Raw genomic sequence first — 12,421 nt, forward strand, 5'->3', positions numbered from 1 at the left:
ATAGAGCGACAGTACAGTATACCAAAAAGCTATGATGAAGCATAGATATGTATTGTACATGGTGTACGACATACCCCTTTTTAGCTAAGCTAGCAGCGGCAAAGGAGTCGGGGCATTCTATGAAGTGAAAAACAAAGGACGCCGGCTCATCGTACTGCAAAAGGTTGCGCACAACGTCGTGCAACCACAAGGGAACAGTGAATAACATTTCACCGGTAAAGAAAATTTAGTGGGTCAGCGTGAAAAACGCACGCCCCATGTCTGAGCCTGTGCATGGAACGGACCTTTAATAGACAAGTACCATTGTTGCTATGGATATGGATCTTACGTCACTACCGGAATCAGACGCACACTTCCGGGTTGGAAAGGTCTTTCTCGTACACGTGAATGAATAAAGTGTGCGACGTAAGTGAAACTAATATAATGTTTACATTTTATATAATCAAACTATCGATATGATGTTATGCCATTTATTTTGCGCAATCAAGAATATGAAGTTGTCGCTGGTATTAGCTACACGATGCCCGCCTCCACGAAGACAATTGTTTACGTGGGCTTTGCATGACAGGGCTTTCTCACTATATACAGTTAAACTGCACGTTATGTTAGGGTAGCGTTCCTTCAACTTCAACAATAAAAGTACAACAAAGCAATCGGACCATGCAGCAGGATTTACTATTGTGCGAGCCGAATAGGAGAATTACATAATGGCATTCATATTTGGATCTGGACGATGTCTTTTAACTTTCCCTTCGTCCATCAACTTGGACTGTAACGATTCTGTTTCTAAAAAAATTGATTTGGAACGACCGCGAAAGAAACAACTAACTAACATTGTTTATTTCATTCATTAAATAATTTCAGACGGATTCAGACGATGAAGTGATCTTTATTTCTGAAAGAACTGCACCCACAGTCAAAATGATTGTCATTGACCAGGTAATGTTTACAGTTCATCCCAAAGTTATTCACTCGCTTGCCAAATACCTAGTTAAAGTGAAACTGCATTTATTGATTGCCTGATTATGCTCACTCTCTTGCAATACAGGCAAATGGTGCCCTATATATATATATATATATATATATATATATATATATATATATATATATATATATATATCAAAATAACAACAAATAAAGTTTTGAATATTTCATTTTCTGCCACTTTATTGTGTCATTTATTGACAGAAGAGGCCCATAAAACAATAAATAGCTCACAATTTGGCCAGGGTATGATTTAATATTACACTTCTTAATATTAGTCTGAAGAACCTCTCTGCAGTGTGAATATTTATGGATTGGTCTGTAAAGAGCTGCAGGATCTTGTCAAATGTGATAGTGGTCTTCACTATATTTAATGTCAGTCGTACTCAATTCGGTTGTGTTCCCCAATAGGTGAAGCGACTTGCCCTGCAACGAGACATTGATCAGGAATCTCTACCGAAGGAGCTCTCAAAGGTTTGTTAAGTACGCATTTTCGTGATTTGAATTATATATTTAATCTGAACCTGTAATCTTATTAACCCCCACAGTCAAATCACAGATGTTCCCTTGGGCAAAGATCTGAGGAGAAGATGACAATTCAAATCAGGAATGTGACAGATGAAAATGTTGTAAAGAAAAACAAGAAACACAAGAAAGAACAAACCTCACCTACAAAAATGAACGACCCCGTAGTTGCTGACAGTACAGCAAAGCATGTGGAAAATAAAAAGAAGAAATTAAAAAAAGAGCACTCGGTAGATAAAGTCAAGGGGCCTTTAGAAGAATGTGGTGCGGAGAAAGAGAAAAAGAAAAAGAAGACGGCGGTGAATGGTTGTGATGCAATAGATGGATTTGGCAAAGAAAGAAATTCAAAGAAAAAGCGGACTGACAGTCAAGAAGAAAAAGAGAAAACAAGGAAAGAGAAAATGTCAAAAAAGAAAACTCGGATTAAACACGAAGAAGTAAGTCTAGACGACAAGAAAGTGGCAAAGAAAGCCACGAAAGAAAACAATGTTCATGACAAGAAAATGGCAAAGAAAGCCACCAAAGAAAAAAAAGAGGTTCATTATAATAACGGTTCTTACGTGACAGAAGACAGTGAGATCATCCAAAAGAAGATAAAAAAGAAACGAGTAAAGGATAAAAGTGAGTGCAAGAAGAAGAAGCTGAAAGATAAGGCGACAAAAATTAAACGAGAAAATGTTTGGATGCAGGAAGAAGCAGAAAATTTACCAAAGAAAGCCAAGAAACAAAAAACAGAAAACTCTCAGAAGAAAGAACAAAATTTAGCAAAGAAAGCCAAGAAAGAAAAAACAGAAAACTCTCAGAAGAAAGAACAAAATTTAGCAAAGAAAGCCAAGAAAGAAAAAACAGAAAACTCGCAGGAGAAAGAACAAAATTTAGCAAGGAAAGAAAAAACAGAAAACTCGCAGGAGAAAGAACAAAATTTAGCAAGGAAAGAAAAAACAGAAAACTCGCAGGAGAAAGAACAAAATTTAGCAAGGAAAGAAAAAACAGAAAACTCGCAGGAGAAAGAACAAAATTTAGCAAAGAAAGCCAAGAAAGAAAAAACAGAAAACTCGCAGGAGAAAGAACAAAATTTAGCAAGGAAAGAAAAAACAGAAAACTCGCAGGAGAAAGAACAAAATTTAGCAAAGAAAGCCAAGAAAGAACAAACAGAAAAATTACCAAAGAAAGCCAAAAAAGAACAAAATAAGATGCCAGTTATGAGTGAAGACGATAGTATTAAACACAAAGCAAAGAGGAAAAAGATCATCGCGGAACAGAATGAAACCACTGTTAGAAAAAAAAAGAAAACCTCTAAACTGAAATTATCAGAGAGTGAAGTGGCCACAGAAACACCAGAAGAAGCTCGTGAGCCGAAACCGAAGAAGAAGAAAAAGAAGACTGCGTCACCCGAAAATGTAAAACCTGAGGATCCCATTAAAGCAGCAGCACACAACGTAGAAAAACCCACAAAGAGCGACGTTGCCGTTAGCGACGAGGCTGAGACAAAACGAAAGAAAAAAGGAGAAAAGCCCAAGAAGAAAAAGTCGGATGTGCTCGGCGCCAAAGAAGAGACCGCATCCGCTAAGAAGTACAAACGAAAAGTCAAAGAGCCTAAAAGTGAAGAAACAGAAAACCAGGAACCGAGCAAGAAAAAAAAAAAGAAGACTTCTCAGAAAGAGAAACAGCTTCCCGAAGTGTCTCCTGACTCCAGCGTGAAGGAGAAGAAGAAGAAGAAGAAAATTAAAATAGAGTTGGACGCCCGAATGGTGAGTGCATCATTGAGTGACATTATTAAACATTTTAGCCATGCTTGGTTCACATTTTTGGGATTTCTCCTTCAGGATGTTCCTCAAGGAGACGTAGTCTTCTTGTCGGAGAAGACCGGAAACACCGATGAGCTGACCATCGACCAGGTGATAATCAAGCTTTACATAACTTTTACTTTACGTTAGGACAGATCGAAAAGAGCAGGACCGACCGACACAGTTAGCAGCAAGCTCGGTGTGAGTAATCTGGACGTTCTGGCCAAGCCCGCATGTTCGTTGCTTCCAGTCCGCAGTTATTCAAGTCAATCTGTTAAAAGCGTGACCGAAAATAGTAGCGGAAAAAATGCGATTAATCGCGATTAATTAGTTAAAAAAATAATTACATTTTAATCCAATTTAAAGCACTCGTAACTCATTTACTGCCATTGACGGCTAAAGACGTCAACAATCTTTTTGTTTTTTTTTTACTCGGCTGGTAGTGAATGAAGTAATAACCACTGTGCGAGTTCTACTGAGAGCAAATTTGTGATCAAAAAAATTAATTGCAAAATAATCTCCTATGCGCCTGGAATACGAGTGAACTTAATTTATATTCCCCAGACGCAACATTAACCAGAATGCCGTGTTTTGACGAGTGGGCATGCATTGAACAGATTCTTGTAAAGAAAAAAAAATTGACTTGCCCTTTAAGGAAGAGAACTCAATTCACGCTCCGCTACATATTTTGAGTTGCACACAACGAAAATCGGGTCAGCGTTAAAGTGTCTCGCCATCAACTTGTCATTTGTTGACCTTCACTGTTCATCTGATTGTGGCAAATCTGTCCCCATGTTTGTTGATGTAGTGCATAGGTGTCAAACTCTGGCCCGCGGGCCAAATTTGGCCTGCAGTGTAATTATATTTGGCCCGTGAGGCTACGCCAACTAACTACTATACCATTTTACATTCTATATAATAGTAACATTTAAAATGAGAATAGTAATTTCAAAAACTAAACATTGTGTCGCATTAATAAAAATCACTTTTAATAAAAAAAAAAAAAAAATCAGCTTTTATATTGTTTTTAAAAAAATTAAATGCTAGCTTTGTTCAAGTGTTCATCTTCAGCCCACTGTGTATTTGAGTTTGACAGCCCTGTTGTGTTTCGCTCTGTCGCAGGAAAGACGACAGGCTTTACAGATGGAAGTGGACCAGGCGTCGCACCCTCAAGGGGACCAACTTTCCGTCAGTGATCACTTTTCACATTTTCAAGTGCTTTGAGTCGTCAGATTTGGCTGTGTATTCTGAGTAGAAGTACAAACTTAATGTTGTCAGACAAGCGCCTTCATTTGTGCCACTTTAAAATAATCGCTTCCCAAATCTCATCTCAGGGTTTCGGTCAGTGGAGCACCGCCCAGTTTGAAAGCTCTCAGCAGCAGCAGAAGTTTCTCAGATTGATGGGCGGCTTCAAGAAGGACTTGCAGCCGGCCGCCGCTACAATCACGCCAAAGCCAAATATGGCGCTGGGCAAGGACACGCAGGAGCGTTTGCAGCAAGGACTCATGGGAGAGTATGAGCGTGCCCACTCACGGCGAATAGACTTCAACAGCAGAGGAGCAGGACTTGGGTTTAGCGAATTGCCCCAAAAGAAGTTTTTTATTGACGTCAGTAGATGTCGATCTGTTCGCTTTGATGACTGAGCGGTGCTAGGTCTTGAAAAGGCGGAGTTTGCAGTTTTAAAGAACATTTGCATGTTGCCTCACTTGACTCCTCGCTTCCCTGACCAAAATCATGGCCCTCACAAGTCGCATTATGTTTACCCATGATTTGTTTCGGGAGCGGTCTTAATGCCTTCATTTTAATTTTTTATTTTTTTTTGCCAACTAGTGATAAATAATGCATGTGTGGCAATGATTGGCGCACACAACACTTTAAATTTTTATTTCGAGATTGCTTTGTGTCCCTAAACACGTTCCTGATTCTAATCCCCATTAACCCTTAATCTTAGAAATAAAATTAGTAAATACATTACTATATTACATATATTAATTTTGTATTATTAAAACATGATGTCCTGGTGAAAAAAACTTTGGGCAGATTGAGAATCAGTGAAAAAATAAAAATCGTTTATTTTCATCTCTGGTTAAAACGTTTTAGCAAAAATTTGCTGACCGTCATAATTATGAAAAATTTGATTATTGTAATAATAGTCTACAGTCAGGTCATACAGATTTTAACAAACGCTTTTTAAAACTGCAATCTCCAGCTTGAATGTTGTTTTACGGATATGGTAGTCTTTTCACTTACATCAAGTGCTTCCTGTAAATAAACTAAAGTGACACAAATGTTCTTTGCGTGATGTTTTTCTAATTGTGAAGCTGTAATAGGTAAGCGTAAGGATAACATTTTCATTTTGTTTAATTCTTGCAAACTTCAGTAAATTCTTCATTAAAAAAAAAAAACATCTGCTTGTTTGTTGTAGGCTCATAATGCGCTGGAAAACAAGAAATTGAACTCTGAAATTGACACAAACAAAATTGATGGTTTGTGTTGGGGAAAATAAGCACCAAACAATGAAAACTGAATCGTGCAAGGGGCCATTTTTAAAGTACAACCTCATTAAGATGCGCCTGAATCCAGCCTAGAGTTTGTCATTGGTACAAAAAAGCAAATGCCTTTACATTGTCCAAAAAAGGTCCAAAGCATGTCATCCAGTCTGGATATATTCCAACAAGTACGGAGGCCTCTGAGTCTGCCTGGGAATGGGTGGGGGGGAAGCTGTGTGTTCCTCGTGAAGACAATCAAGTCTCAAGCTTGTCACGCCTGCAGATACTCCGGCTGCACCCTTGCCACTTTGCGAAACTCTTTGCCATGCGTCAGTGGACACTGCATTTCGCACCAGCTGATCGGAACCATCTGTGCGCCTGGTTTACAGGGAAACATGACATGCATGATTTCAATAAAAAAGACAATGCGACAATTCGGCGACAAAATATTCAGACAATTTTACAGCATTTACCATTTTTGGCGCATTATGACAATTTGGAGAGGCTCCGGTATTTCAACTAATACAATTCCAAAACAAATCTTGAGCCACTGACTGTCTGAATGTTGACATCTCCAAATTAAGAGATTGCTTCCTGGAAATGTTTTGCCAGACTATCAATTTGTTGCTTGCTTGTAAGTACCGGGCTTAATGTAACTAAATACATTAGCCAAAAATAGTACAACCGGTGCGATGCGATTCTACGCCTCTGGACTACAACCACAATATCTAAACGATGGAAACAAACTTGTTGACTGGATGGATGTGCTCACATTTTTCTTTCAAAAAGATCTTGTAGACATGTTTCATAGACTTTACCTGCTTCACTGTGGGCCACCACCACTCCGAGTTCATTCTCAGCTGTGGTCAGCAGATAGTTGGACTGCACATCACCCAGAGAAATCTGTCACAGTCCAGGTCAAGAAAACGACGACATGGTGCAATGACGTTTAGCCACAATGAGATCATTCATAGTGCATTAGTTTTAGTCCTGCTACTGGATCAAAAGATTTCACACTTAAAGGGGAAGTCAACCCCAAAATGTTCTATGGAGGCCCACTCGTTGAAATATGGCATTCTGATTAATATTGCGTTTGCGGAATAGGATTTGAACAAAAAAAACAACTGTTTTTGCCATCAGAGGGGGCGGCCATTTTGTCACTTACGCCGACAAAAAATGACATCACAGTTGCTCAGGAATCAGCTTCAGAAAACAGGTGAGCTACGATTGGTTGATTTCAGTCAAAAGAGGTGACGAAATGGCCGCCCCCCGAGATGGCTTAAAACGAGTGGATTTTATTGCTTAACTCAAATTCCAAAAGAGCATTATTAATCAGAATGCCATGTGAATTTGACTAGTGAAGACGCATAGTACATTTAATTGCAAATAAATGTCAACATCCCCTTTAAAGAATACCGTACGTGATATTTTAAAATGCATTATTAAACATTGAAAACACAAGACAAAGGATACCACTTTCGCCAGGACGATGTCACCAGGTCTAAAACATTTGTACGTCTCCACCTGCAGAGGACATTGGGGGGAAAAAACAAAACGACCCATCTTAAATGAAATACACAGAAGTTGTTGTGTCTTCGAAACTAACCTTGTCTTTCTCTGTTGCCCGGACATCTTCTTTTCTGTGGGTTCAGAGAAGAGTCGTAGTTTTGCATTAGACGATGACTGACAAATGGTTATTGTTTGAAGCGCACTTTCGATGTACCTGATAGTTCCTCTAAAGCGGTCTTTCAGAGGTGTGGAGCCGACATAAAGTATGTGGACCTTGGCAAACCTGGGATTGATGCTAGTGACCTGTCCAATCAAAGAGTAAGACCATGTCAGTCCTTAATAAATACGATATGAAAAAACGCACCAGCGATGATTAAATTAAAAGACTAAGTGCGTATAGATATAGAATTAAATACAGTATAAGCTATATTGTGGATTTTTAAACAATCTTTTTTATGGATTTTTACAGTATAGAGGCAAGTCCAAATCTGGGGTGGCACTTTGATTGTAGTCCCGACTCATTGGTTTGGTTGAACATTTTGTTGTGAAATACACAATGTTTAATTGTCTTTCGGTTTAGTGAGCGTGAGAAACTGTTTGAAACAAGCACACCTTGCATCTTATGTGGAGAATTTTTCAAAAGAGAGAGTGAGAACAAGTACTAAGGACTACTTTAAGGTTAATTTGTCCTCCGATTATAACAATAGCACAAATGAAAACATCAATCAATCAACAGTACCGGGTCACATTTAATTACCTTACAAGTGACAATTGCTCCAACATCTGGCAGTAGTTGGGTTTCTGTTTCTCTCACAACGGAGATGACCGGTAACTAGAAAAGGAGACAAAAAAAAACAAAAGATTTTTGTCAAAATACTTCAGCTGTAACATTCTTTTGATTCCATTTGTTGTTAATCAGCTTGGAAGACATGTCACTCGAACAATGCCGTGACACATTCCCATGCGTCTGAGTGCCTCGGCAGATTCACCCGACTGCATATGAGCCATCAGATCTCTCACCTCCTCTCCTTCATTCTTCTTAAGCACATAGCCGACTAATGAGGAGTAAATGTAGCCATGCCGCAGATACACGCCTGCGCCAGGAGTACAGTCGTCTACACTGCAAAGTTTATCACCTGAACACAAACAAATACGAAAATGCTTACTTAAAGGAAACATATTTATTATTTTTAGGTTCCTCCAGTGTTCCTCTGAGGGAGCCCTCTACCTTGGAAGCGGCTCTCTGTGAACTGCCCTGTGCTCATAAGTCTAATTTCGTACGTGGGTGTGGGGGGGGGGGTTAATGCATGTGTCTATGACACTATAAAAAATACTCTTGTCGTCTAAAACGCAGAAAGGGGGATTGCTACTCTGGCATTCACTTAAACAGTATCAGGGGGCTGACAACAGTCGCGAATCCGAACTACAGTCTTGACCTCTGAAGCATTTATCGACAGTCATCTTTTATCCAAGCATTATTCTTTCTTGATATACAATTTTTGGCTGAACCCAACCAAGGATTTCAAACAAGCCAGAAAGGAATGCTGTTATCCTGCCTGGGGCGATGGGCAGGGCTGCTGCTGATGAAACCTGCCGTGGAAAGTAAAAGTCAACAGTCCACACCCTAGTAAGTAAAACGAAATTATTTTATGTTTAACGTAAAATAACGTAGCTACGCCGCAATCTACACATAAATACTTAGCGATTCCAATGTGTACAACGCAAACTAATGTAGCCCACGCGTGGTAGCTGCACGTATTATTTAGCATAGCTTAGCCCTTCAAGCGATGGTTTGGGGTTTTCCAGGAAATAGTACTTTAAAGAAATAAAATCTGGATGATATTCTATAACAAGTGAACTACCGCATGCATAGGTTACCCTAATCAACTTGGAGCTTCTCGGGTTAACGTCAACGACAATAATAATAATTAAAAAAAAACTCACCAGGAACACACAGCTTCATGGGTGACATGTTTGCGAGAAGAACTGCTCACAAGGCGATTGGTTGTGACGTAGGGCTGAGGCCGATCCTGATTGGTCGGTTACACCAGGAAACCGGAAACCATAGAGAGAGAAATGCCTACTAGAGCGTGCCTTGGCAAGTTGAAACTGAGAAGTGAAATTGGCACTTCTTGAGAAGTTATGTGAATTAGAGACATGTTGAAAAAAAGTACAAACACTGAAAACAGATTTTAAACACATAATAGCTCATTGTATTTATTATTTTCTCAGTTTCACAGCAAGGACAAGTGCAAAATAAAACAACTTGGTCGTTCAACAACAGTGTTACTATATATTGTAGGATAACCTAAAGGTCCAAGATGAAAATTTTGTTCAGCACATCCAGTACATACATCACAATATCAATTCTTTAGAACTTTGTATGACAAAAAATATAGATGATTCGATTCAAATGTGAGTATTACTGAGTTAAACGTGGTACAGTGTTTGCTTGTGTGTAGTTTTTGATAGTGACAACACTAACTTGCTTGTTGACTAGATGTTTTTTTTTTTTGTTAAATGAACAGCACAGCATTGATGTAACTATTACCCCAATCATTGGAGTGGAGTTTATTTTTTCGCTTTGCCCTGAGCCGCCACAGCAGCCATGGCTTTCTGGACAGTCTCTTCATCTCCTAGAAACTGCATGGGTCCTATGGGCTTCAGATTTTTGTCCAACTCGTACACAACGGGAATACCTGTAGGAAGGTTCAGCTCCATGATGGCCTCCTCAGACATACCTGCGATACAATAATAGGCAGAGCTTACAACCCGGTGGCATCATTTGTTATTGGACGGACCAATTTAGCTCAAACATCGCCATTTAGACATATTTTAGCCTAAAGTCACATAGCACTGAATATGTCTAAAATTGGCCTTTGCAAAAGTAGAAAGAAAAAAAAAATGGGTAAGCTTATCAATTTGTGAATGTAGTCTTTGTCTGCACAAAGCGCTCACACATCCTTACCCTCAAGGTGCTTGACAATACCACGAAGGCTATTGCCATGAGCAGCAATCAGCACCCGCTTCCCTTCTTTGATCTGTGGAGCAATCTCATCATTCCAAAAAGGAAGAGCCCGAGCAATGGTGTCCTTTAGACTCTCACAAGTTGGAAGCTGTTCCTCTGTCAGGTCAGCATAACGTCGGTCCTACAACAAAGGAAAGGTTCCCAATATAATCAGAATGTCATGTTTAGACTAGTGGGGGTCCATAGAACATTTTCTTGTAAAGAAAAAAATGAAATTTGACTTCCAATTTACTTTAAATGATGCAGTATACCGTATGTAAAGAGCAAAGGCGGCGTATAAGCAGATTTTCTGTTACGGCTTTACTGCGGGTGTGTTTCAGGATCTCTGCAAAAAGAGACATACCTTGCTTATGATCTGATAGAAGTCATGGCCCTCATCCATGGGCGGGGGTGGGATGTCAAAAGAGCGCCTCCAAATCTTGACTTGGGCCTCGCCATGTTTCGCGGCTGTTTCAGCCTTGTTCAGGCCAGTCAGACCACCGTAGTGGCGCTCATTGAGGCGCCACGTCCTGTGCACTGGCAGCCACATCTGGTCGATGCTGTCCAGAACGAACCACAGAGTGCGGACGGCCCGCTTAAGAACAGAGGTGTAGCAAATGTCAAACTCGTAGCCAGCATCTGAGGAGAGATAGACACAAAGACAACAATCGTTTTTTGTTCATTTTGCTCCAGCATGTGCCGTGCCTCTGCTTCTGCAAATATTTTTAAGTCATAAATTGGGCCAATAATCCAAGACCATGCTCTCTACTGAAGGCTGCTCTCCAATAAAATACAATTCAATGAGTATTGTGATATATTTTCAAGTGGAGCGATTTGATTCAGTGCACTCACATCCATTAAATCAAAACCAATTTTCGAATTCAAAATCATTTGTTGTTTACGCAGTTTAAATGGTCAGCATACACCAGCAAGTGTGAATCTATGTTCAGGCCATGACGCAAAACCTTACGTTGATTTATCAAACTGCATTTGGATGGTGATCCGTTCAGCCGCTCACCTGTAGTCAGCTGCGATATGCTACAGCACGCACATGACACAAGTAATGATATGCAGCACAGAGAATAGATGGATACCGATCCACCCATCATCCGAACCGCTTATCCCCAATTATCCCACCTATCTTTGTGCGAGAGGCGGGGAACACACTGAACTGGTTGCCAGCCAATCGCAGGGGATGGATGCTTGATATTAATTGGGGAAAAAAAGAAAGATTGCACAAAAAATTCTGATAATCTATTTGTTGATGACATTTTTTTTCAATTGTAGATTACATACTTCTTTTTGTAAAATTTCACTAAATATGAATTATATTCCTTAACCAATAATCTTCTGTCGCTCCGGGCTCACTGCTCGCAACCTGTTTCCCTCATCAGGCCCAGTTGCATAAGAACAGACTTGCAGCGTTCTAATCCAATGACCGACAGAATGGCCGATTAGGCCGTGTGACAAAACTGCACCTTTCAAGGCCTGTCCTCCTCTCTTGGCCTCCTGCTCTCCCGTCTCGCTCAAATCCGCGTCGAACCATCCGCAGAAGCGATTTTCTTGGTTCCAGCAGCTCTCTCCGTGGCGGATCAGCACCAGTTTGTACGCAGCCATCCCAATGCCGATGTCCTCTGTGCTGTATTTCCGGAAACGTATGCTCAAGTGACTCCTCTTGAAATGCTGCAGCAGCGAGCACAGCTTTATCCTGACGTGGCTGCAACCGTGCAGGTTGCAGATAAGAGATGGATTTGTTTAATTTGTGAAATTACAAGCGAGTATTGTCGACGTGTCTTGCCTGAATTTGACAGCTCTCGTAATGTTCTCTTCGTTGTCTTCCTGTCGGCTGTGACCAATCAGAAAGCGAGCTACGCTGGTAGAGGAGGAGGGGGAGGCAGCAGGAGTATGGAGGATGCGCACAGTCGCACGTCCACACGCCCACTGGAGATAAAGCAAACTCGTTTACGTTGAGGAACTACTTCGTATACTATAAATATTAATTGGTAAGAAAATAATGGGACAACAGAAAACGGCTTGAGGTCACACGCGAAAATAAAAATACACTCAATTATTCAGACTGTCCAAAAAACGTACGAAAAGTTGATTATGTGTAAAAAAAT

At 40.2% G+C, this 12,421-nt stretch overlaps 3 protein-coding genes across 4 annotated transcripts; 1 reads left to right on the top strand and 2 right to left on the bottom strand.

Moving 5' to 3' along the window:
* Window positions 1–275: 275 nt before the first annotated feature.
* knop1 (lysine-rich nucleolar protein 1) lies at window positions 276–5,584 on the top strand. Of its 2 annotated transcripts, XM_088302692.1 has the most exons (7): window positions 360–405; window positions 865–939; window positions 1,396–1,458; window positions 1,533–3,260; window positions 3,336–3,407; window positions 4,419–4,484; window positions 4,631–5,584. In XM_088302692.1, the coding sequence occupies exons 1-7, from the start codon at window positions 388–390 to the stop codon at window positions 4,937–4,939; spliced, it is 2,331 nt and encodes a 776-aa protein (XP_088158818.1). In that variant the 5' UTR covers window positions 360–387; the 3' UTR covers window positions 4,940–5,584. The 2 variants fall into 2 exon arrangements, with proteins under 2 accessions (XP_088158817.1, XP_088158818.1); XM_088302691.1 differs by having other exon boundaries at window positions 276–405; window positions 1,533–3,407.
* Window positions 5,585–5,639: 55 nt separating this feature from the next.
* Window positions 5,640–9,389, bottom strand: exosc1 (exosome component 1). Its single transcript, XM_088302700.1, has 8 exons — window positions 9,239–9,389; window positions 8,315–8,430; window positions 8,052–8,126; window positions 7,509–7,597; window positions 7,392–7,425; window positions 7,259–7,309; window positions 6,604–6,688; window positions 5,640–6,163 (listed from the first exon to the last, which is right to left on the bottom strand). The coding sequence occupies exons 1-8, from the start codon at window positions 9,264–9,266 to the stop codon at window positions 6,057–6,059; spliced, it is 585 nt and encodes a 194-aa protein (XP_088158826.1). The 5' UTR covers window positions 9,267–9,389; the 3' UTR covers window positions 5,640–6,056.
* A 91-nt stretch (window positions 9,390–9,480) lies between these two features.
* LOC148332564 (phosphoglycerate mutase 1) lies at window positions 9,481–12,242 on the bottom strand. Its single transcript, XM_088302698.1, has 5 exons — window positions 12,100–12,242; window positions 11,780–12,018; window positions 10,666–10,940; window positions 10,263–10,443; window positions 9,481–10,035 (listed from the first exon to the last, which is right to left on the bottom strand). Exons 2-5 carry the CDS (start codon window positions 11,916–11,918, stop codon window positions 9,866–9,868), a joined length of 765 nt encoding a protein of 254 aa, XP_088158824.1. The 5' UTR covers window positions 11,919–12,018; window positions 12,100–12,242; the 3' UTR covers window positions 9,481–9,865.
* Window positions 12,243–12,421: the final 179 nt, after the last annotated feature.

The sequence above is a fragment of the Idiotropiscis lumnitzeri genome, chromosome 8, assembly GCF_059441095.1.
Source record: "Idiotropiscis lumnitzeri isolate Australia: NSW breed Sydney's pygmy pipehorse chromosome 8, RoL_Ilum_1.0, whole genome shotgun sequence".
In the NCBI taxonomy this organism is placed as follows: domain Eukaryota; kingdom Metazoa; phylum Chordata; class Actinopteri; order Syngnathiformes; family Syngnathidae; genus Idiotropiscis; species Idiotropiscis lumnitzeri.